General features: G+C 35.3%; 1 protein-coding gene across 7 annotated transcripts in view; it reads left to right on the forward strand.

Annotated features, from left to right (window-relative positions):
- The window catches only part of CLASP1 (cytoplasmic linker associated protein 1), a 224,198-nt gene that overhangs the window by 120,306 nt on the left and 77,045 nt on the right, over positions 1-26,847 (forward strand). For all 7 annotated transcript variants that reach the window (XM_058195472.1, XM_058195491.1, XM_058195454.1 and 4 more), the window contains 10 exons: positions 917-990; positions 2,549-2,641; positions 3,838-3,983; positions 5,896-6,031; positions 7,771-7,841; positions 11,997-12,056; positions 13,214-13,291; positions 14,080-14,247; positions 14,563-14,612; positions 15,555-15,725. In XM_058195472.1, the coding sequence (XP_058051455.1) occupies positions 917-990; positions 2,549-2,641; positions 3,838-3,983; positions 5,896-6,031; positions 7,771-7,841; positions 11,997-12,056; positions 13,214-13,291; positions 14,080-14,247; positions 14,563-14,612; positions 15,555-15,725 (1,047 nt within the window). The remainder of the gene's footprint in view (positions 1-916; positions 991-2,548; positions 2,642-3,837; positions 3,984-5,895; positions 6,032-7,770; positions 7,842-11,996; positions 12,057-13,213; positions 13,292-14,079; positions 14,248-14,562; positions 14,613-15,554; positions 15,726-26,847) is intronic.

The following is a 26,847-nucleotide window of genomic DNA, read 5'->3' on the forward strand; positions in this document are numbered from 1 at the left end:
TATTATTATTATTATTATTATTATTATAATAATAAATAAACAGGTAGTCAGTTGTAATAATAACTGACTACCTGTCCTTGATAAGTCAAGGACTCCTTAATAAGTCCTTGACTTACAATCACATTTAAGCGCAAAATTTATGTTGCTAAGTGAAACATTGGTTAAGTGACTTTTGCCCCATTTTATGACTTTTCTTGCCACAGTTTTTAAATGAATCATTGCAGTTTTGTTAGTAATATGGTTATTAAGTGAATCTGGCTTCCCCATTAACTTTGCTTGACAGAAAATCAGAAAAGCTGATCACGTGACCTTGAGATAAATATGAGACAGTTGCCAAGCATCTGATTTTTGTTCACATGACTGTGGGGATGCTGCAATGGTCGTGTGAAAAATGGTCATAACTTTTTTTTAGGGCTGCTGTAACTTTGAACAGTCACTAAGCAAACTGTTGTAAGTCGAGGACTACTTGTACTTTACAGTAGTACTTTCAGAAAGCTTTCAAAATTAAATAAAAAGTCCAATCTAACTAATATTTTAAACTGCTTGGTTCATTCTTATGGGCCAGTTAGATATATCACATTTACATTAATTATACATGAATGTATACACAATGTATACCCATATACATTAATACATTAATATACATACATTACTTATAATTAATTTATAGAAATATGCTAACTTTTCAAAACTTCGCAATTTTAGAAAAAACAAATTCTGTCTCTTTCAGGCAATATTCTGTCTTTGTTTCAATCTTTTCCTTTCAATCTTTTCCTTAAGAAAGTGTTTTCCTGAAGACATTGCATGCTTCATCATTTCTTTTCTTTACTCTTACTACGATAAGACCTATTTTACATATAGTTTATATAAATTTATTTCATTGCTGTTATTGTTGCCTCCCTCTTACATTTTCTAGCAACTAAAGAAGGAGCTGGTGCCATAGATGAAGAGGATTTCATTAAAGCTTTTGAAGATGTCCCAACCGTTCAGGTAAATGGCTCATAGTGTAGTTAGAAATAAAACACAGTAGAACTTCAGGATGGAGGTAGAATGCATTTTTTAGAAAGACACTGTTTGGAACTTTTGCTTGTAACTCAGAGAAGGACAAAGACAAGATAGTAAAGTTGATTGGATTGGCAAATCATTTCTTTTTCAATATTGCCAGTGGGACAGCAGGTTAGCTTGAGAATGTAAAGCAGAACATGCCATGAGAAGTTTGGTAAACTAAACAGAATGGAATGGTGAGGAAACTTGTATAATGAGGAACACTCTTAAATCTCAAACGGTCTTAAGTCGTGGATGATATTAACATTAATTGTATCGTTTAACAAGAGACATAAAAGACACAGAATATAACATTGAGGTATGTTTCTCTGGTTAATGGAACCTGGGTGGATCTAGTGGAGACATCCCTAAGTAAAAAATGGGAAGTTGTTTTTCTTGGATCCCTTCTTTTCTTTGTAATTCCATCCTATCTCCATCTGCAGTAGAGGAGTTCCCTTTGGACCATGTGAAAGATAAACAGGATACTGCAGTAAAAAAGGGACATTTTATTTATTTATTTTAAACATTTATAGACATGCCCGTTGTTCAACCAACTCTGGGCGGTTCCTAATTGAACAACAAAAGAAACATAAAATTACATTTAAAATTATAAAACCAAATCATTTAAAATATTAAAAACACTAAAAAAAAACCTGCCATTGATAGATAAAAGAAGTTTCCATTAATAGAAGTGTATAATTGGATACAATTCTTGTTTTTAAAGCATGTTGGGCAAAATTAGAGCAAATTAGGCAGCTTACTTTTATATCTTTTTCTGGGTAATGTGGAATTAGAATATTTGGTTTAGTATATATAATAGTAGAGTAGTTGTGTTTTACTATCTCGGGGACAAATTGGTCTACTTGTTCTGAATTTAAAAATTAGGGATTCTTCTACAAAGCTGTCATGTTGTATTATTCCCTGTGACTACAACAATGAGATTTTTAATAACTTCAATAAATTCGAGTTTTTAATATTTTACATGATACTTATCAATTTATTTTATTTATTAAACTGTTTGATCAGTGGCCAAATTTTAGATTGTATCTCTACTTTGCTATTTGGGGGTGGGTGGTTTGTTTTTTTTTAAAAGAGTTTAATGTTTGGTTTTCTAAAAACAATTGATGCCTGATAAAATAAAGATTCAGACATATCTCTTGGTTCCCTGGTAACTCAAAATATGTTTACCTTCAAATAGAATGAAAGCCCATATCTTTTAATGAAATAATAGAAAGAAGAAGAAAAAAAGAAATATATGCATTTGATATCCTGGGTTTAAATACATATCTTCTTTCCAATGTTAAGGAAAATGATTTGTCTTTGCATATCAGGAGTCCCTCTTTTTAGTAATTTTCTGTTTCTCTCATGCATTTTTTCTGAACGCTCTTCCTAACCATCTAATACATATTTGAATACAGAAGATTTGTGATGAGGCAGAGAGAATTTCTTGTAGTTCAGTGAATTCTTCTAGCTTAGTAAAATAATTTTTATATTTTCTTTACAGATTTATTCTAGCCGAGACTTTGAAGAATCCATAAACAAAATCAGAGAAATCCTGTCCGATGATAAACATGATTGGGAACAGAGAGTAGCTGCAGTAAGCATTTGATTCTATATGAATTCTTTATGTAATATAACCTACCTGGCATGGAACTATGCATTGTGTGATACGCTAGAAAATTGAATAAGCCCTACTGTGTCTGTATATTTTTGCAAATTGGAAATTGCTTATGTTCAAGACATCCTGAAAATTCTTATTTCCTGTTGAAAATAAGAAAAACCAAGCAAGAATTGTGAATGCTTAATTTTCAGAGCTATAGAGGGAAGTTTGAACCAGATCACTTTCTCTATGGTAGGCCTCACGTTATAAGAAGTTGCCCTTCTCTTTAAGCGTGCTTCAAAATTGGTTAAATTAACCTAGAACTCAATTTCATTTTTAAAGTTGTTTTAAATAGATGTGTGTGTGTGTGTGTGTGTCGTGTCCCACTCCCACTCAGACGAACGAGTCAAGGAAGTCCGTAACAAACTTGGCAGCGAAGCCTCTGCAGCTTGCCAAGTTCCTTCAAGGTTTATGAGGGCAGGCAGGAGTCCAAGTTGTGACTTCAGCGATTATTATTATTATTTATTATTATTTATTAAATCGGATAGGATCCGATATCAGCAAACTAGATAAGACTTTGCTTGACTCAAGGTTGGAATGCCAAAAGCAGGTCCTTTATATAGGCTGTGGGGTGTGGCTCCATGACTCAGCATTTATCCAGGCCTGCCCCACCCTTCCTTCTGCTGGCGTCGCCTCTCAGATCTCCAGAAGCGAGGGTCCTCCCATGCTGAATTGTCTTCAGCTGGATCTGCTGTCAGCTTCTGGGAAAGGGAGGGGTCAGAGGGAGTAGGCCCAGGTAATTCCACCACCTGACTGGCTTCCTGCTCTGAAGGCTGAGCCAAAGGAACACATGCTGTATGAGTGAGGTTTATTGGGCTTCTCCTTTCACTCCTGGAATCCTCTCAGGGGCGGGGGGGAGGGCTGGAGTCATGACAGGCCGTTCATCTTCATTATCAGACTCGGAGTCTGATAAAAGGCCCTGTTGGAGACGAGAGGGCCGGCTGAGGAGAGGAGGGAGGACAAATCACAACAGTAGGGTTTTAACATGCTTTGATTTTAGCTTACTATTGCACCCTATTTGGAGGCTTAACTGAAATGGAAAATACAAATAATACAATTTTATCACACTGACAGATCTGTACTCTGCAGATGATAACTGATAAAATTTTTCTTCCTAAATTTTTGTTCAACAGCTGAAAAAAATCCGGTCTTTATTATTGGCTGGAGCGGCGGAGTATGATACCTTCTTTCAACATCTGCGCTTGCTTGATGGAGCCTTTAAATTATCTGCTAAAGACTTGAGGTCCCAGGTAGTGCGAGAAGCTTGTATCACATTAGGGTAAGGAGCACAAACTATATATTCTACCTTGCGTTAATTATTGCCAGGGTAAAACTACATGTTTTTCCTCCGATCAACTTCTTTTGAGGTAGGAGAGTGAAAGTACACTTTGTTGAATTGCTAAAGGGTCACTCCTTGCTGTAAATCTTTGTCTGTCTGATTTATGAAAATGACACAATTTGATTTCTGCTTTTTCTGAGGAAGGAGAGACTGAAACCTGCCCTTTTATGTGAAAAGGGAATCCTTATGCTTAATTCTTGTGGCATTCTCCCATTTGATTTATGTTAACACCACATAATGGGACACCCATGAACTTTCATGGGATAGGTTGGATTGTGGTCTCTGAATCTTTCACCCAAAATCCTATGTAGTCTCTCATATTCCTGGGGAATAGCCTCTTTAATGGCATTGCCACCAATCAATTTATCCTAGAGAAATTATTTCTGTCCTGGATTACTTTGAGGGAGGAGACAAATGGCAATTTTCTTGCTTCTTCTTCAGTAGCTGATTTCCAACCCATGGGCGGGGGCACATTTTTCTTACCTGCCTTCCGTCAACCCCGGAAAAAGAACTAACAGCCATAAAAACCAAGTACTGCAGAACAAATGCTTGTGAATTGAGGATCAGTGCAGGAAGTTGTTACTAAGAACTTCTCATTTTCAGTGTAAACCATGTCTTTATATCATTCTTATTTCTGGACAACTTGGCATTTCCCTATCTGCTTATCTTAATAATCATGAAACTGAAAAAAATAACAGAATTATTAGGTCATAAATCCCTAATTGGTAACTCTTGATTATTTTAGTAGGGAAAAAGCCATTTCTCAGCCTCCACAAGTAGTAGGATTGCTGGGAGACAGAAATCCATCTCTGCTGTTCTTAAATACTGTTGGTTTATGAATATGTTTACAACTAAGCATGTCAGTGAATCCGGCTTCATGTCTGATATGTCCTTTGTGCTACAGTGATTGTCTAACTTGATATTGATAGTATGAATAACCTGTACCATATCTGTGAAAAAGGACTTAACAAGAATTATGCAAGTGAAAAAGCCTGCTTTCTTGGCCCCTGCATATATCTGCATCATGGTTACTTAGTGCCATTTTGCAGTTACCCTGCATGTTTGTTCAGAAGCTGCTCTCATTGTTCTTTAATTGTAGTTGTTCATTAATTATTTTCAGTAGTTTTTATTTGTGAATGTCTTGGTTATTAAAGAAAAACCTATGGATAGTTGCTACAACAAATATATATACTTAAATAATGTGATAGCTTGTATTTTTATAGAAATGGAAAGATGAAAAACAAATTAATCATATGTATCTTCAGATACACCAAACATTCTCCTCTCTGTCCTCATCTCATTGTTATAATTGAGAAATGTTTATTGAAACTTCAGAAAATTTCACCAGTACTGGTATTTTTACAGCCAATGTTTCAATAATTCAGTGGTAGATTTAAAGAAAGCCTGAAAGCTTTCCTTAAATCTTATTTTATTTGTCTAAGTTCAATCAGAGTTCAGGGTGAAAGTTCAGGTATTTCATTTGCCTTGGCACTTTCATTCTGTACTGCAGTTTGCTGGAAGGACTGATTTTAAGCAAAGGGCAAGAGGGCTTGTTAATAGCAGCTCTAAAATTCACAAATGACAAGGCGAAGTGGAAAGTAGAAGAGAAGATCTGACCAACTGATCAAGCAGTTTAATAGTATCCTTTAGCCTTTCCCTAATAGCTTCATAGTGATCTACTCCAGATTGATTCCTTGTGAAAATCATAACATGTATTGGAAAGAAAACTGATAATAACACACATGCTGTGTTTATAATTTATTGTTAATTTCTAGACAATAGCCTTGCCTAACTGCATCTTGGCCTACCCTGCTCTTTCCTTATTGCAATCTGTTTTCTTGTTGTATTTCAGACATTTGTCATCGGTATTGGGTAACAAGTTTGACCATGGGGCAGAAGCCATCATGCCAACAATCTTTAATCTCATTCCCAACAGTGCCAAAATCATGGCCACTTCTGGCGTAGTAGCTGTGAGATTAATTATTCGAGTGAGTATTGCTCAGTGCAGATACAAATTGTTCTCCCATGTACTCCTGATGAGAGCAGCAGAGGGATATAATAAACATGAAAATCAGTTCAATTAGCAGGCTTTTGCACAGAATCTTAAATAGGCCTTGTAGTCAGCATGAGAGATTCACTTATTGTTTGCCTTGCATCTGTGTTTGTGTAAACATTACCAGACTGGCAATTCAAAAAGCTGGAATTAAATTGTGTTCTCTGGACTGTTTTCTTTATAGACAGTGATATATTCTACATTTGTTACATGTTAAATACCAATGAAGAACAGAACACACCTGTCTCGTCATTAAAAACAGATCTTCAACTTGCATTCAGATGTTTTAAATAGAGGTTTGATTTTACCAGTGCTGCTTTTTAGTTTAACATTTCTTAATGTGAAGGAGAAGCAAATCTGTGTTCCGTTCCAAGGAAACAGTATTAAAAGGCCACTAGGCCTTACCTGCAAATCGCAGCATGTGAAAATTCTTCTAAATTTTTCCATTGATCTAGTAGAATGCTAGTATCCTTTTACTGGCCACAACTACACTGTTCTTTCAGTGATGTGCCAAGAGAAAACCTAAAGTAGATTTGATGGATTTAGCTGATATATAAATTGCTTCAATTTTTTTAAATATATGGCTTTAATATTCCATTATTATATTCAAGCAAGTATTTCTTTAGTATCTAGTAACTTCATTTCTACCACATTCAAAATTACAGTTTGAGTTCCACTTTGGGAGGACGTCTGTAAACTGTACCCTAGGTTTTGGGGTCCACATAGAGACCAGGAGCCTACATGTATTCGTTGTTTAATTGATCTCATTGGCAGTAATAGTCAGCAAAGAGCATAAGCATAAAGTATGTTTATGGTAAGGAAAAAATTCTAGTTTGATGTAATATGCAGTTGGAATCTTTTAGATAACCAAAATTTTGGAGATGCAAAATTAAAAAGCAGAGCTGGGCTTATTTATAAATTGTTGGTAAAGTATGATTCAGAAAGTGAGCAAGCCTGCGTGATTTGGTAGGCACAGAATTTACATAGAACAATCAATGTGCAACAGTCAAAATATTAGTGGAAGAAAAATACAAATTATACATTAAGTTTTATACTTAGAAAATTTAGTATATTTTGCTGATGTTTTATTACTTCAGTACTGATTACTAAAATAGAAAATTGGTTCTCTTAAAAATTGTTGGAAAGTCAAAAAGTAGGTTGATTATTTTTTCATATTTGGTGACTTGTAAATTCCAACTCTGGAATTTACATTTTACATTTTAAAGGATTATTTCTTATTACTTCAGTTTTTAATTAAATATTATCAAGCCTTATAATTTCTGCTGAATATGTTGAATTAGCTTTGTACATGGTAAAAGTTGCAATAATTTCTTATGCTGTTCACTGGAAGTATGATTTGATATCAGAGTTAACTTCAGATTTGAAAAACAAATTTAACAAAATGTAGAAGCCGTGAAAACAGAACTATATTCCAAGACCATTTTTTTTTTTAATTTGAGCTTTCTGCTCCTTCTAGCAATATAGCAGGCATGTTAAACAATATATTGATTTGCTTGTTTTGAAAAATGGATCTTGCTAGCCGTGGAAAAGAATGATAAGACCAGCTCTGGTACTACAGATCTTTGTGAATCCTCTCAAGCCCTGTTCAATGTTTTCAATTAGATAATCAATTTGTTTAAGCTATTGCTTTTTACATTTTTTTTTATTCCCTAGCATACACACATCCCTAGACTAATTCCCATCATCACCAGTAACTGTATCTCCAAAGCAGTTGCAGTTAGAAGGTGAGTTATGCAGATTGGCATCTGTAGTCTGCTTTATAACTTACTTAAACAATTATATGTTTTTATGGAATAATTAATTATGAAAAACAGCCTGGTTTTAAGAATATTTAGTTATAGGAATTTCTTTACTCTTTCCTTTCCTTTCCTTTCCTTTCCTTTCCTTTCCTTTCCTTTCCTTTCCTTTCCTTTCCTTTCCTTTCCTTTCCTTTCCTTTCCTTTCCTTTCCTTTCCTTTTGCCTTACAGTTATTGATGAAAAGATTGCTATTGTTAATTAGTTTTTAAGATTTGGAATCATCCTGGTTCTGACCAGCAGGGGCAGATGTGGTGGAAGAGGGCCTTTTTGTAATCTCCATTTAGTGAAGAATCCTCAAAACTCTAATTCATGTCTTTGTCATTACAGAGCTCGACAATGCAAATATTGGCAGCTGCTCCTAATGACTAAAAGCTGTCAATATCAATCTTTTTTGCTTCTTGTACTCTTGCAGATTTAAGCAGACCATACAGGTGAAATCCTCAATAGTATTGATCCACGCACATTTAAAGAAATGTCTCTTTTCCCCTGATGCGGGTAGGAGACCATTTTCAAATCAACTTATTTGGGAATATCTTTTTCCCTTCTTGTTTAATCTCTTTTAAGTCAGTTTGGACTCTAATAAGCCTGCTGTGTTCTTGGCAACATTTTTGGTTTGCCCTTGCCTTCTTCCTAGGTTTGAAGGAGAACAATTGGCCCAAGGTTACCTAGCTGGCTTTGTATATATAAGGCAAGACTAGGCTTCACAGTCTCCTGCTTTTTAGCCTGGTGCCTTTAACTATGTCACCAAACTGACTCTCGGGAACATCGGTTAACTTCAAAACAAAGTCTGATTCTCACAACTCATAAAATTTTCTGCTATATCTGACTTCCATTCCCCATTCTATTTACTCAGCTCTGTCTACCAGTGCTAATAGAAAAATAGAAATACTACAGGTTATAGAATAACAGTTGGAAGGGACCTTGTAGCTCATCTAGTCCAACCCCCTGCTCAAGCATGAGACCCTATACTATTTCTGACAGATGGCTGTCCAGTGTCTTCTTAAAAGCTTCCAGTGATGAATTAGCCACAACTTCCAAAGGCAAGCTGTTCCATTGGTTGATTGTTCTCACTGTCAGAAAATTTTTCCTTATTTCTAGATTAAATCTCTCTTTGATCAGTTTTCATCCATTGTTCCTTGTCTGGCTTTCGGGTGCTTTGAATAGAATAGAATAGAATAGAATTTTTTTTATTGGCCAAGTGTGATAGGACACACAAGGAATTTGTCTTGGTGCATATGCTCTCAGTGTACATAAAAGAAAAGATACGTTCATCAAGGTACAACATTTACAACACAAATGATGGTCAATATATCAATATAAATCATAAGGATTGCCAGCAACAAAGTTACAGTCATACAGTCGTAAGTGGAAAGAGATTGGTGATGGGAACGATGAGAAGATTAATAGTAGTGCAGATTTAGTAAAATAGGTCGACCCTCTCCTCTCTGTGGCAACCCCTCAAGTATTGGAAGACTGCTCTCATGTCACCCCCTGGTCCTTCTCTTCACTAGACTAACCATGCCCAGTTCTTGCAACCATTCTTCATATTTTAGCCTCCAGTCCTGAATCATTGTTGTTGCTCTTCTCTGATGTGGGTTTTTCTTTTCTTTGAGGTACCTCTTTGTTATTTGTATTAATCATACCATTTCTTATAACTATATTTCAAAATTGTCATCTGTAAATCTTGCACAAAGTTGGCTGTTGGCCAGAGGCTGTTTTTCCCCAGAAAAACTATGCATGCAGCACTAGATAATTTCCAAGAATAATGCTGCTGTGTGCACTTGTCCCTGAAATTAAACTGCTTAGATGAATAGTCATATCCTATTTACTGTTGTTTTGCAGTTCTTAGACTTCCTACTGGGGTTGTTTTGGTGCATCATCTGCTTTTACCCTAAAATAGGTCTAATTTCATTTGTTATGCTTTTTGGTTCCTTACTGGTCACTGAATTGTCCAGGACATTTGTGGAATTTGTAGCTGCTCCCCAACTGATTCAGGGTGTTCATGGGGGATGGGGTAAAACCTGCTAGTTGTTATTCTTTGTCACCTAAGTTTGCAACAACTTTGTATCAAAAAGCACATTAAAGTAGAAAAATGCCGGGTTTTGTAACATTAGAAATATTTAGCTCCAGACTAAAATTCCAGAGTTGTGTGTTATGATATCTGCCATCACCTCTCATTCAGTCAATGCATTTCAAATTTTTTTTTAAAAAGTAACTATTTATTTATAAGTAAATACTTACCAGGAAACAGAGCCTGATTTATTTAAATATAAAATTTACTAAGAGACAAACTAAATTCTTTGTGAAGAAAGGAACTCAATCCTCATTGGCCTTTTAGTAAATTATTATTATTATTTATTAAATTTTTATACCGCCCTTCTCCCGAAGGACTCAGGGCGGTTTACAGCCATAGTAAAAACAACAGCAATATACACATAAAACCATAATTAAAAAACTTATTACACAAATGGCCGAATTAAAACATTTAGAATAAAACCCCATAATTATAAAATATTAAAACATTAAAACTGATTAAAATCCTATGCCAGTCCTGCGCGAACAAACAAATAGGTCTTCAGCTTGCGGCGGAAAGTCCGAAGGTCCGGCAGTTGCCGAAGTCCAGGGGGAAGTTCGTTCCAGAGGGTGGGAGCCCCCACAGAGAAGGCCCTCCCCCTGGGGGCCGCCAGCCGACATTGCTTGGCGGACGGCACCCTAAGGAGTCCCTCTCTGTGCGAGCGTACAGGTCGGTGGGAGGCATTCGGTAACAGCAGGCGGTCCCGTAATGGCTGCATAATAAATAATTGAGCAATAACCATGATCAATTGTGATTACCTCTTGAGAAATTTTGAATTGTGACTAAACAGAAATCACAGTGAAAAAAAATTCCTGTTGGAATACTGGAAAGTAAAGAAGATTAAAAGGAGTAACAAGATTAAAAAAAGGATGTCTGATCAATTACAAAGAGCTTCTGGCATTAAGACAATAATTTAATATAGGCATTGCTTCATATATTCATTAAGTGTCTGAACTTACAGTGGAGCTGAATAAATAGTGGTTATGACCAGCCTTGGAGTTCTAGCTATCCCAGAGTCCCTGCAGTCATGTGATTGCAGTCTGGATACTTGACATCCAGTTGCAATGCGCCAGAATTATGTGATTGCTATTTGCAATTTCCCCTCCTTACTTCCCTAAAAAGTTAGTGGAAAAGCTGGCAGGGAAGATAGCAAATCACTGGGGTAAGTTTCTCCCAACTGCACACCTCTCACCCCTCTGTTTATCTTGCACTGGCCGCTTGTGCATCCCAGCACACCCTCCCTGACCCTCACTACACCTCCCTTCTACCATCACTCATCTTCTCCAACCCATGCCCTGTCTCTTAGGCATCCCCAGCATCCATCTCCTACCCCTGCACCCCTTTCTCGGACTCACACTCAGGAACAGCCCCTTGCCTTCCTGCTGGCTTTGGAAGTTGCTTCACCTAATGCCATGGGATTTGGTTAGGACGACGATCATGATTGCAAGGGATTGCCATCATTAAATGATGCGATCAAGATTGATAACCACACTGCTTAGCAATGAACATTGAGGTCCCAAGTCTTGACACAAATTGAGGCTACCTGTACAATGTTGACACATAGAATACTCGGTTCCTGACTACAGCCATGAAACTTAACATTACTCAGAAATTTTGCAAAACCCTGAGGGGGGCTGGCGGGCGGTGGGTTAAAAAAAATAAAAATGAAAAGATGGCCTTGAAAGCATAATTGAAGCCTCAGCCCTTTTATGTATGTCATGTGGCACAAGTAAAAAAGAGCAGTGCCTCAATTGCATGGTCACAGCCATCGTTTGAACATTTCTGACACCTCTCCCCCTCTGCTCATGCCAATGTCCTATACCCTGACTAGAAGCACATGATTTTCTTTAAAGTTTTTATTTAATAGCCTGAATACAGGATTGCTCAAGATACTTTCGAAATCACTGTTTCATGTGTAACTACTACTTTGATGTTAAGCAAGTTGTCATTGATATAGCCTCTGGAACAATATTAATGACTTTTGCCCTTTTTTCCCCTTTCTCTCAGGCGGTGTTTTGAATTTTTAGATTTACTTTTGCAGGAATGGCAGACACACTCCCTGGAAAGGTAAGATACAAACATTATGATGTCACATGCTGCTCCTCTGACTGCATTGGGGCGGTTGGGGCAGGTGGGTGGGTAGATTCTGTTGCATGGAATTGAGGAGATCTGGAATATGAGTTTAATGTGGCTCCTTTCTCTCCTGCCCTCACAGTCAGACATTCCCTCTGACTCCAACAGAGCAATAAATAAAGAGGTCTGGCTTTACTGGGGGGGGAGGGGAGACAAAACCATTTCTTTTGCCTGACTACTGTCTGAACTGTTTCCATCCCAACTGCTCCATATAAGAACTACTATTACACAATTAGTGCTTCCATTTTGATTGCTTTGTTTCGCCCTTCTTTCACCCTTCATTTGGGCCACATCTGAGCTTTTGCAGCCTGCTGGCAGGCTCTCTTTTATCTTTCTGGATTTTAGTAAGTTGCTCTTGAAGACTTCTCAAGCCAAAGAACAGGGGTAAAATGCTTAAATAAATGCAAGTGCAGGAAAGATGAGCAGAGGAGGTGGAAACTCCTAATTTTTAAGCTTTTTATTTTTAAAGGGGTCTCTTTAAAACAAACCTTTTTTTGGTAAAATTTTAAATAAACCTTTTTGTTTGTATAGGTATCTACTAAGAATATTTATCTTACCTTTCTACTTAAAAACCCTTGAGAGATATTACTCTGGCCACTGGAAAAAAAATAGTGATTGTCTTGGTGTAGACAAAAGGCAAAGGCATTCAGCATATAAGGAAGTAGTTACAGAAAGTGCCTTCAAATTGGAATATGTGAATATTTTTCTTGACCCACATAAGCTTAGCAAGTTGATGTTTCAGAAACCCTTCTGTATAGATCAAACGTTTAGTTTATAGCCACTCGATTACGTTCTTGTATGGCTTCAGCATCTTAATGTGCTTTGGTGTCTCCATGCTTCTGTGGTTTCCACACACAAAGGAATGACCTCCAAAGAATGTTTCTTGGTATTTCTTATAAAAGAGAACGAAATGCAATAAAGCTCACTGGTACAAACAAACACCCACACCTTCCAAAAGGATATTATGTATCCAGTTCTTTCCAATTCTGGGCAAGCGGATAAACGTCCTTTGAAATCCAAATGTTATGTTGGAAGACCGTTTCTTTTCTCCTTCCTCTGACGAGGTAAATAGTGATGTGTTCTAATTTCAGGCATGTATCAGTATTGGCTGAAACCATCAAGAAAGGAATCCATGATGCTGACTCCGAAGCACGGATAAAAGCCAGAAAGTAAGTGGCCATTTTTATTTTTTTTGCTTTAATTGTTCAGTCCATCAATAATCACAGGCTTTATAATGCTGTTCAGTTGAAAATTTATCCAGTAATTGATATTCCAAGGAAAGAACAGGACCAGACTATTAAGAACTCAGGAAATGGACCATGCTATGCTTAATAATGATTCTAAGCATTTTACTGAGGTACTTCAAAATAAATTTCATCAGACTCATTGGAACTTTTTCCTGCATAAGCCAAATAAAGCTAGTCATTGCTTAGGCTCTGTTTAATATGGTTTATTCAGAAAATTGATGTGGGAATTTGGAAAGAAAAATCTTGATTTCAACATTTTCATTGCTTAGTACTCCTGAAACTTCAGGCTTTTGCATCCTATAGGGTTCTTGATATTCTCTTCTCACTTTGGAATTTAGAACTTGGTTTAATTTAATATAGAAGAGAAATCCACCTATTTCTATGTTCAAAATATTGGCAAAGTGGAAGCTTATTTAAGCTTGTAATGTGCTCACTTCTTTAGTTGTTTATTTTGTAATAGGAAATGCACTGACTCTTAATTTTCAAGTTTCTGCAGTCACTTTCCTACCAAAATGTTAAATTCTTTTAAACAATGCTTGGAAGCCCAAATAATATATGTGAAAATAAATAGGCTTATCACAATTATACAATTGCTTTTCTCTGTTATGTTTTCCAGTTTTTTTCCTTAAAATCTATTAGGGCTCTCCGAACAGTTAGAATCTGACACAATAGTATACTGTTCAATGATCAGTTTAAACTTTTATTTTCAGGTGTTACTGGAGCTTCCACAATCATTTTAGTCGAGAAGCGGAACATTTGTTTAATTCACTGGAATCCTCATACCAGAAAGCCCTTCAGTCTTACTTGAAGAATTCTGATAGCATAGTGTCTTTGCCTCAGTCCGATCGCTCCTCTTCTAGTTCCCAGGAGAGTCTCAAGTAAGTGTTCCCTTCCACTAATGTATTGCTATTGGATGAACTTAATACTTCAAGTTATCCCTTCCTCATCTATAAATTAGAGCCTTTGCATTTTGGGAATTGTTATTTTCGTGAATATAAAATTAAGTATTTTACTCTTACATGGAGTCTAAAACAGATTTTGCTCACTTATTTATTTTTGTTTCTGTACAGCATTTTTGTAGAAAAATTCAAAGTGCATTAATGTAGAAAAGTATAAATACAAATAATATAGAATAATTCATAATGTTGATAAAGAATGAGTTAATAGTTAATATTAATTCTATTCCTTTTTAGCCGTCCATTGTCTACCAAAAGAAGCCCAACTGGAAGCACTACTTCACGAGGTAAGAAGCCAGGAGAAGAAATGGTCAGATATGAGGCAGAATAAGCTCTCTTCTTGCAAAATAAGTAATTTTTACTCATATTGCTATATTAGGTTTGCACATTACTTTTATAAATTAAACACTTGGGGACCTAAGACAGAATGGTTCTATATATAAGATGGTTGAATACTTTAAATTTAAACCACTGGGAAGAAATATTGAAATATAAATTACTTTATTCTTAAAATAAAGTTCATTCTTGTATTTAATGATGGTGACAGAATACTGAAAGCAAATTCTAGGTTCAGAATTGGAAGGTGCATATGAATTCTCAAAATATTCTTAATATATATGTGGCAAATGTTATTTTAAGATATAAATGCCACATTTGATTAGAAAAGTCGTGTCCAGCACTGTTGTACTAATCCCTGCATAATGCTTGCTGGATCCTACAATTATGAATAACAGAGGGGATCTGATAGCAACCAATAGAAATAAAAAATCCCAATACTTGCTGAGCATAGCACTATCAAGCAAAATATGGGACATGAAGTAGGTCAGTGTCTTGCCCTGCCATAAATTCATAATGTGCTGTGGAGAAAGAACTGTGCTATGCAAAAGTATAAAATCTCTCTCTGGGCTCTAGATATAGTATGTCTGTCAAAGAAAATACATTTTTACCGTGATAAACTGAGGATTTATGATGGTGTTGTGAATTTCCAAATTGTTGAAAAATGATGTTGGAATATGATGGATTTTGGAAAAGCCTTTGATTGCATTTACAAGTCTTAACCAGAATTTATTATTTTGAAATTACATTTTTATTAAGCTTAAATGTTTATGTGCTTAAACATAAGTTGAGAATATTTCCTCTTCATTCAGAAAGAATATTCTGAAGAGATCATGGTAAGAGACTCCTGGGATAGATTTACCTATAACTGTGTTTTTTCTCCTTCCTTAAAGCTTCTGCAGTTAGTGTGAAATCTGCGTCAACATCAGGGTCTCTCCAGCGTTCTCGCAGTGACATTGATGTGAATGCAGCCGCTAGTGCCAAATCCAAAGTAACATCTTCTGGTTCAGATTCCCCCTTCAGTTCTGCTGCAGCCCTGCCTCCAGGCTCATATGCATCTCTTGGTAGGTTTTTACAAGGAAGATACACAGATCATCAGGACATCAGTAGTAGGAGGGAAATTTTGTTTTAAGAAATGTAGTTTTAAAGAGGAATGTGGTTTGAAAAGCAGTTCTGGGCTAAGCTCACCTATTGCCCTGCATCCATAAATCAGGGTTTACAAGCCTCCGTGGCTGGAGTCATCCAGTACAATAATCCAAAATCAAAGTTTTGTTCCATATGTGACATCAGACGGCGTATAGTATGTGGAACATTGTTTAATAACTTTTAGATAACTAACTTACTTAGTTTTCCAAACTAACCAATGAATTTTGAGGGAAAAGGTATTTTTGGAGGTGTTTATTAGAATTCCCTAGCAAGACTTCAGAATTCTTTAATAATTCAAGAACATCATAATCTGAAGTAAAGTTTTGTTCAAAAACGGCAGTAGGCATAAAATGGGAAATATCCTATCCTGTCATTTTCAGAAAAAACTTTTGTTTGAACTTTGTCTAATCCAAGAATAACAATATGTATTACAAAAAGCAAATAGATTCAACCGAATATAACTCAACAACACATTTGTATTGCTTATTGTTTATGGCCACCTCATTGATAACAATTTCTATAAATGTCTGACATTAACAAAGTCTTAATTTAGTTAAAAGACAATAGCTACTTTTGTAAGAAGCTGTTCTTATAACTTGGTGATTATATCAATGGCAACATGGTGTTTGAACACCACTAATGATCTATGAGACATCATTGCAGTGTGTAGCAATGATGTATCTTCCGCCACTAGTATTTTCTAAATATGAGTTGTACCAGCATGAAAAACTATATCCTAAGTATACTGAAATTTGAGATACCATACAAAGCTATTTTCAGCACAAATAGATAGTTCTTCTGAAACCCCTCCAGGTGATATTCTGCCTCTATGGGCGGTGCCTTCCTGTGGAGAAAACAGGCAGAGTCTAATCTTCAATAACAACTCTTAAGGGGAAGAATTATCCTGCCTTTCAGACTGATCTTCTCCAGGGCCTGATTTTCCCAATAGAATTGGGTCATATTTGGGGTGTGAATTAATAGCTTAAAAGATTTCTGAGGCCGTGAATGTTCTGCAACAAAAAAAAATGGAGCAGGTTCATATCCCTCTCCCATCCCTGGTCAAAAAGTGCAAACGGAGAGAAGAGGTTCTGATTCCAACAAGAGTAAGAAAGGATTTTACAAATCTAGGAATTGTTCCTGTGGTCCTTCCAAATTCATTCTCTTTCCAATTTTCACAGATTCCTGAATTTCCCCTCCCCTGAGAATTTCTCTTAGAAAAAAAAGCCAGAAAAATAAATGCCACAAGTGCTATTTTTAAAGAGGGAAACTATGTTAGAGTTTTTCATAATAATTTAAAATATCTTCTAATCCTAAAATTTTGGAGGTAGGGAAGCTTATAATAAAAAATCTCTTTAAGAAAACTGTTAGTATTGTCTTAGTAGAAACAAAAAATAAAAGGGTTTCCTAATTCAGGAAAGGATAAATTTAAAAATATAGATGTTATTATTCTTTTGCCCAATCTGCTCAGATGATCTCAAGGAGTAACCAGATCTAGATAGTCTAAAAATTCAGGGCCCCGGGTAAATCCATTCTCTACTTCCAAAAAAACCAGAGGTCAGAGGAAGAACAGAAGACTACTAGAATTCATTTATATGATAGGGAAGAAGCATCACCATTTAACAGTGTCCAAGTATCAGGATTTTTTTAAGACTACCAGCATCTTCTGTAAATCTGCAACAGAACAAGTGTAAAATTCCACAAATCTGGAATTTGTTTTCCAAATTAAATGGAGGCATAAGGGTTACACTAGATCTGAGGTTACTCACAGGGTACCTAGGAGAGAAATGCTTCAAAAGAGAAATGCTAAGATCAGTTTCAGTGAACAATCATCAATATGCAATATTCAATAGTCTCTGCATATCTAGCTTACTTTCATCACCTGATTAAAAAAGAAACTGAAGTTCTGCTATGATAACATCCCTCTTAGTATTAGATCTTTCTTGTTTGGTTAATTCAAGCACCACATGAGATTACTAACACTAGTGGCTCATCTACAGATTTTGTTTCTCTACTTAGCCAGCATTTTGATTTCAGCGTCACCTGGACAGAAGAACCACCTTCTACAGAACCCAATTGTCTATCCCTGGAGTTATTATGAGCCATGGTGGAGCAGTGTTAGAATGCAGTACTGCAGGCTACTTCTGCTGACTGCTGTCTGTCTGCAGTTAGGCAGTTCGATTCTCACCGGCTCAAGGTTGACTCAGCCTTCCATCCTTCCGAGATCAGTAAAATGAGGACCGATTGCTGGGGGCAATATGCTGACTCTGTAAACTGCTTAGAGAGGGCTGGAAAGTCTAAGTGCTATTGCTATTGCTATTCCCAACTGTCTACCTGAAACTGAACAAATATGGTTACAGAGATATTCAGATAAAATCCACAAAAATTTACTTTCCTAAGGGAGAGCTTCTACTGATAAAATGTATAAGAAACCTTTTTAATTAATAGAAAAGTATACGCAAGTCAGGATTTTTCTGTGAAATACCCTAATTTCACAAAATTTTTGATAGAAGTGAGCATATTTAAACTGCTTACAGTTCATAATCTTCTGATCTGGAAATCTAAACTGGGTCTTGACTGTGCCCCTTTTCTTTGTCTTTTGCCTATTTGGTATTTTGAAATTACTTATACTATCTTGTGATAATCAGAATACTTTTAAAATATTTAGATAGATCCTTGATATCACAGAAAATGGATGATTGTCCTCTAAAGCTTAAAATTGTGACTGATTGGCAGAAGCATCCATGGGAAAATAGGGAGACAAGTAACAAAAACACTTTCATGTTGCAGGTGCTATTTTTGTTAACTTGTGTTGTCATCGTGCATGCACACATGAAAAGGGCAGAGGTTATAACATGAAGCTGCTTTTGTCGTGAATGAAAACCTTCTGTCCTGTAGATATCTCTAATCTCTAAGTTTTGTTTCTCAGTGTTCAGGTATGTAAGATGTCTGGGTGATATTTTATTCTGATATCACAGTAGTAATGGAAGCTTCGACACCTGCATTTTCTTAAGCAGCCCCTCCAGTGTTTACATAAATTTGTATTCATGGTAACAAAATACTTGGAGAAAAATGCACAAACAAATGAAAAGCAGAACTAATTTAGGAGTTGTTTGTTTCTTGTTCAGACCTACTCATACTTGAACATTAAATACTCTGTACAGCAGCATTAATACAGTAAAAGGAGTGATTATGTTAGCTGCTTATATTAACAGTGCATTATGTGGTCGTTTTTAGTCAACTGGAGCTGCTGTTATGATTTGGTCTGGTGAAGAGGTATCTGCTAAATTAGTTGAAGAATGAATACTTATTTATAGTTTACAGGAGCTGCTAAGTAACATATATAATTCTAGAAGAAATGCATCAGAATGTACCTTGTATGAAAACAAGAAAATAGATGAAGGAAATATTTTTGTGGTTCTGCTCTATTAACTAATTTACTTTACTTTGTTTGACTGATGTGATTTCCCCCTCATTTGTGATACTAAAGACACCCTGCCCACTTTTGCTGATATTACTAACTATTCCCTCTTATCACTCTCCTTATTCTTTTAATTTGCTTAAAGATGGTACTACCAGTAAAGCTGAGGGTAAGCTGTCTGTATAACAGGTCTGTCTCCAACTTTACCAGGTCTCTGTTATCACCTAAGTGCTCCCTGGTTTTCATCTGTGTCTGCTGGTACCTCTTGCATGACTCTTGCATGGTGTTTTGACTCTTTCCTCATGTTGGAACTATTGTATGCCCTTTATTGTCTCTTTCTCCTAACTCCTAGGCACAACTTAATTTAATTTATTCAATGTAGGCAACATCTGACTCCAGACTCTCTGGGCGCTCACAATATAACAAACAGTAAAGTACAGTGTGTGAATAATAACAAACAACAAATTAAGAATAAAAAAGATAAAGAACAAGAAAACAAGATAATCAATTACACAACATGTCCCCCCTCCCCAATAGGTTTATTAGACATATTTGAACAGTCTGTAACTTTTAAGTCATTCATGAATGTCATTCACTATACCGTTAAATATAAAACAAGAAATTTACCTCACGTATATTTTTACTCAGATTTAAATTTATAAACCAGATACTGTAACAATGAATATCTGGGGTAGAGAAATGAATATGATGGACTTTTTATTTCTATAAGAAAAGAACTCAGTGCAGAATGTTAAAATATATTTAAATTTATTGGCCAGAGACTTTTTCCAGTTCTCTTATTGGTGTTGCAGAAATAGTAACTTTTGTCATAAATAGATGGCTTTGTTTTCATTATGGTTCTTGGCCGTTGCTGCACTAAACTCGGGTTTTTCAAACTGAGAAGTTATTCAGACTGAATTATAATTTTTGTTTAGAAATGGGAAATGGAGTATTCAGATTTATTCCTGCACAATTCATTCTCATCCCTCCCTAACCAATTTCATCAGTACTGTACTGCAGAGGTCCCCAGCCTCCAGTCCATGGCCCAGTACAAGGTCACAGCCCATTGAGAACCATGGAATCTCTTTCTTTTGAGGATCTTATCAACCTTCTCACTCATTTATTTGTTTGGCAATTTAATCTTTATTTGCCTTCATCTCAGTGTATTTTTCTGTATACTGATAACTCTCATTTCTAGTATATTCAGTCAATGTCCACTTAGCACCTGTTTATTCTTAACTCTACAGTAACACTTGTGGACCTTTTGGAATTTTCAATATTTCTATATAAATATGACCTGAAACATCTAATCACAAATCCTAAAAGTAAATAAAGAAAACCCAATTAGACAAATGAGTCAAAAGGAATACTCCTCCTGGAATATTACATGTCTTGCTCTTAATGTCATCTTGGTTAATTGATTACTCCTCGAGGGTGATGGTGGTAGACAGTGGTGTTGAATTGCCTTCATTATCGGTCTACCTGATAATGAATTGGTAGAGTCCAAACTCTTTGGAAATAGTTCTATAACTTTTCCAACTGGTGAACATCAACAACTCTTCCTGTTCAAGGGGGTCATCCCAGTTACTGAAGACAAAGGTTCATATTTTTTTGTCCCACAAAAATAAGAGTTTTGGATTATTTTCTTCAATGAATAAATGAATAAGTAAGATGTTTTTGTCTCATTTATTTAATTGGATTCCCTTTATCTAATTTTAGGACTTAATATGAAGAACAAATAATCTTGAGTCATATTCCAAAAGGGTTCGCAAGCACTAGAATAGGGTCAAAATTAACAGGTGCTTAATCTTCTGATCCATAGTTGTTTCATTGTATAGTCCAACATTTACTACAGATTGATGGGATTTGCAGCCAACAACACAATATTGTCTCTGTACAAAATCATATACACCTGCGTGTCTTTAACCAACACATCTCAAATGTCATCCTAAATGTTCTTTATACAAATATACAAATTTGCAAACAAAATTAATAATAAAGAAGGTACCTCACATCTTTGTCTTCCTGTTAGTGTGGAGCCATTCATCTAATATTCCATTTATTCTTATATGTGCTTTGCTTCCATCATATATCACTCTTATGGCATTTAGCAATTAACCTTCTCTGTGTATTCATACAAACCATTCCATAATTCAGTGCTATTAATCATAGTAAATAAAAAAAGATGGACCTGAAGGACAGAGGGGTAATCAATTCAAGGCAACAGTCAGATAAACTTGAGCATAGGCTAAGAAAGTAGTTTATGAAAATGTATCAGATAGTCTTCCCACCCCATCCCCAATTATCGTGAAAATAAAAGGAGGAACCATAGCACATTTAGATCTGCAATATTCTGTAACTATAGCTGCTCTAATAAAAGTAGTTTTAGATTTGTATGGTGTCTGTTTCTTAGTGTAATCCATTAGGTTAGAACGGGCATTAATTTTATCTTCCAGTTGACAATTATTTCTTTTTATACATATCTTTTTTACTTGTAAGCTGCCCAGAGTTGCTATGGAGTCAGGCAGGCTCAAAATTGGATAAATGAATAAAACTTTCTCTAAATCCACAAATACACAGTTTCCCCCCCTTTTTCCTAGTGACTTGCTAAAGAACAAAAATCTTATCTGCACAGTCTTGCTCAACACTGCACTTATCAAATTTTCTTTCTGTATGTTTTCAATCGCAATTATCTTCAACACATTCCCTGATGTTTTTATTCTTGTTATGCTTCCCTTTGAACAGAGAAGAATCAAGAAGTTTGCACAACCATGCCAAACATACCTATGTTTCCAGTTACACCGTCTTTCATCTGCAGCTTTACCATTTTTTAGCGTCATTGAATCATTTACTGTTTCCTTTTCATTATTCTTTTTTTCTTGGACACAACATTTACAATAATGATTTCACATTCAGATCTCTAAAATACTGCTTCTAGAATTTCTTTCAGAATTTCTTTGGTTTTCTCACAAATTCTTTGATGATTTTTAATATTGAATTCCATTCACCCTGATGGAAATTTTTTCACCTACTTCTAAAATAATCTGTTTCCATCAAAATTGTATGTATTTTATCTACCTCCTATAATCTTAACATTTCCTTGCTTCTTTGATAATTTTTATATCTTAATCTTTTTCTCTGTGTAGGCATAATCTAATACCTTTCCTTCAATTCATGAATTTTCACTATATATACCCAATTCAGTTGGTTTCTCATATCTTTATTTTTTTTGTAGCAATCATTCTCTCACAATCATCTTTTTCTCCCCCATGGCATTTATTATTTCATCATTCCACTAAGCATGCTTTTTTATACTTCCCATTAGAGCAGTGCTTCTCAATTATTTTCTGTCATGCCCCCCTAGGAAGAAGAAAACATTTTTCGCGCCCCCCGCGCGACTGTAAATAGTATCATTATTAAAAAAAACACGGGGCTTAGCTTGTTATGACAGTGTTTGCTGAGGTCAAACGCGCCCCCCTTTACAGAGCCTTGCGCCCCCCCTGGGGGGCGTGCCCCACTATTTGAGAAGCACTGCATTAGAGTAACTGCACACATTTCTATGTTACTCTATTCCAAGAAGTTTTTACATTATCCTTATTTGTGAAAAAATATTTTACATTATTCTTAATTATATTGGGAGATATTGTGTATTTTCTAATACTTTCTTCAGACAAACACACACTTCTTTTTCCGGCCATGGTTCTAATTTCACATTATTTCTTTCATATATTTCATGTAAAGTTCTTCCCCAAGATCCACTTTAGACATTACTAAATAATAATCTGTATTACTCTCTTACACTTGTATATCTCACTTATTTTTCTGTGTTTCTTCATAAATAATCAAATTAGTTATGTTTTCTTATTCTTTCCTATGTTGTATGTACGTACTAATAGAAATGTATTCCTAAATACATTTCTATTATATATATATATATGTAGGTCTTTGGTTATTCGGGTTTTCTCCCGCGTAAAATTGGAAGTGTCTTGGCGACGTTTCGACGAAGTCTCATTCGTCATCTTCAGACTTCAGATTCGTGCTTCTGGGAGCAGAAGCACGAAGAAGCACGAAGCTGAAGCCTGAAGATGACGAATGAGACTTCGTCGAAACGTCGCCAAGACACTTCCAATTTTACGCGGGAGAAAACCCGAATAACCAAAGACCTACATACAAACACCCGTGAAAACCTCAGAAAACATATATATATAAATATATAAATAAAAAAATATATATTTATATATATAAAAAATAGTCCTTTTTCTAAGGAAATATTTGCCAAACAATCTTACCTTTCTGATTCATTCTTGGGTTTCCAAATGGCGCAATCTCTTTTTCTGAATTATCTCATCTCATTCCCACCCTATTCATGTCTCCTGGTTCAATACAGGTAGTTCTTGACCTAGTACCACAATTGAGCCCAAAATTTATGTTGCTAAGTGAGACATTTGCTAAGTGAGTTTTGCTCCATTTAATGACCTTTCTTGCCACAGTTCTTAAGTGAGTCACTGAAGTTGTTAAGTCAGTAACACAGTTGTTAAGTGAATCTGGATTCCCCATTGATTTTGCTTATCAGAAGGTTGCAAAAGATGATCACATGACCCCAGGACACTGCAACCATCATAACTATAAATCAATTGCCAAGCAGCTTAATTTTGATCATATGACCACGGGGATGCTGCAGTAGTTGTAAATGTGAAAAATGGTCATAAATCTCCTTCTTCAGTGCTGTTGTAACTTTGAACGGTCACTAAACAAACTGTTGAAAGTTGACAACTACCCATATTTTTCTCTTAGATTGCCTTCCTTCTTAAGGTTTCAGAGTTTTAAACAAAATCCATCCCTAATTCTTCCACAATTCCCATCTATTGGACATAATATATATCTGTAACCTTCCTATGGGTTTCTGCTTTTAAACACCCCTCCCCACACCCAACAACTTTCTGGATGACACAGTTTTGTACATTCTGACATACAGCTAAATCTTTTTTGTTCATAAACTTGTGCTTTCACTTTACAGCATGTATTTAGTAACCCTATTCCTTAAGATAAGACCATCCTCATCCAGATCCATTACATTTTTTAGCTTTTTCTTAATTTCACATAATTCACAATTTATTATTTTTAATTCAGCTTTTTTCATACTGTTTAGTGTTAGACTTTATAATCCAAATCATAATCTTCCATATATCATAGTTATCACCAAAGGGGCCTACATGTTTTCCCTATTGCCTATTCTGTCAATCAAGACTTTTACATAATACTTTCTGATAAGATAGAAATATATAGACTGAGTTACTATCATTAATTGCACCCATGCCACATGCATCATTCCCTACTAATGGTAGTTTTGGCATATTTCTATTAATGTGCCACAAGTTCAATCAAGCGCCAGTTTTTCCCCAAGCATGTTAACACTATGCTATGCAACCTAAACTCTCTTAATCTACAGCCTATTATATCGGCCAAATATAGCTGTGAACTTAACTATCCAAGAAGGACTTGGTGTGCAATATATTGGAACACATATATGGGTACTATTATGAACCCTTTTGGAATAAAACTGGTTATTTTACAGATTGATATTTGCAAATTATAAATAGATTCCCAAAACCTATGCTCAGAATCTGATCATTTATCTGGTCAGATAAAGAGACAGGTGATTTCATATTCCTTTCCTAATTGGAAAACCTAGGTTCAAGGTAAATACCAGTTGCATCCAACTGAAGGGTCCTATCTACTGAAAGATACTAACTTTATTTATACATTCAATGTTTTTTTCAAGCTATTTGGACATGATTTAAGTAGTGCTGATTTCTAATTAATGGTTCATGGTGTTGAAATTTTTTGAACTATAATTACCATAATAAAATGGACCAGTATGCATCTGAAATAGCACTGTGGGAGATAAAGAATAGTGGATGATGACTGGTCTGAGTAAATCTAGAGAGAATATTCGTGTTAGTGTAGCCATTATTTTAACGGAGAGTAACAGAGTTAGAGGTACATACCAATATTAAACTATACTGGTTAAAGTATTATTGGACATTGTATTCTTTACTTCTTTATCCCTCTTTTCTTTTAGATGAAAAGGCATATCCAGTTTAGATAATAGTATGCAAATAAAATCACTTGTAATAAAAGCTTAATACGTATCCTGTCTAAACTATTATAATGCAGAGTAATTTGGGGATGAGAAAACTTAAAAGACACTGATTATTTTTTTTCTTACCCTTATCCTCTATAGGCCCATTCATAACTCACCTTAACTTTATCCTTTTTTCAACTTTCCAAAGGACCATTTTATTAACAATTCAAGCATTCTTCTACACCTTTCATATTTGGCTCTTAGTTAAAGCTATTTGGCCCTCAAAGTAATGAGTTTTTCTTTTATGTTTTTTACTTGTATCTGAATTCTGACTTCTAATAAATCTGAGGCGTGTCTCAGAAATTTGACAATAAATAAATACTTTACAAGATCAGGCTGTGAATGGTATTTTTGCTTGCATTCAACTCTATACAAAGGATAGTGGATGCTAGAGAGGTCTTTGGGATAAGCAGGCTAACTAATGACATTATTTTAATATAATAATTTGCTTTTTTGACTCTGAAGGGGGAAATAGGCCAGTATGTTTTATTGTTCTTCGTTTTTATTATAATACATGTCCTTTCCTAAACCAATTTACATCATTAATCATTCACAACACCAATTCCAATCTGTTTTGGACAGATAATTGTCAAGAGTACTAAAAAATATATAAATTTAATGAAAAAAGTCTTCCTAGAAATTTTTTAATTTATGTGATAGTCCCTGAAAGAAGACAAGACTTCAGCTTATTAAATAACTGTACTATACTGATGTTTATAATTGCCTTGTTATATATTATATATTCATGATTGGATTGAATTGAATTGAATTGAATTGGATAGTATCCTGCATAAAAGTAATGTCCACTTTATTGTGGAATAGATCTAATTGTGTGGCTAAGCTCCATGTGGTTTTAAGTAATAGCAGAAATTTGAACATTCAAAAGGGTTCACAAACTTTTAAGCACTGCTATATTTTCTGATAGAGATAGTCAATAAAAGACTTTAGGAACCTTTTTCTAAAAACAAGGAAAAATATTATAATCTGGTCTTGGTAGCTGCACAATTGGTATCAATATGAAGTGGCCTTATGCAAGTAGAAATGTTACACATTGGTCTTTCTCCATGTTAGCTGGAATTCTGATTAGCCTCTACATATATAGGACCTCTTTATTATGATACCCTCAAAAATGATTACTGAGAAACATATCTGATGGATGACATTAGGCCTGTGGAAGCACCAGAGAGATTCATATAAATTAATTATAATAAATAATAGTATGTGATCTGCAGAGAAAGGAAGCTCTTTTTCTCATCTGTAAAATAAGAGTCATGTTGCTTAATCATATTTAATATTAATTTGAAGATACTGCCATTCATTTCTTCTTAGCATATGTTCCTGTGGTTCTTTCCTTTTTACATTCACACCTACTTCTGTCTCTTTAATCCCAACTTTGTCTTCTAGTTTTGTATTTGCCTTGATAACTTAAGCATTATGCAAGTTATAGGACTCTACTTCTTTTTTTCTCCTTTTCCTG

Source organism: Ahaetulla prasina, chromosome 1 (genome assembly GCF_028640845.1).
Source record: "Ahaetulla prasina isolate Xishuangbanna chromosome 1, ASM2864084v1, whole genome shotgun sequence".
Classification (NCBI taxonomy): Eukaryota; Metazoa; Chordata; class Lepidosauria; order Squamata; family Colubridae; genus Ahaetulla; species Ahaetulla prasina.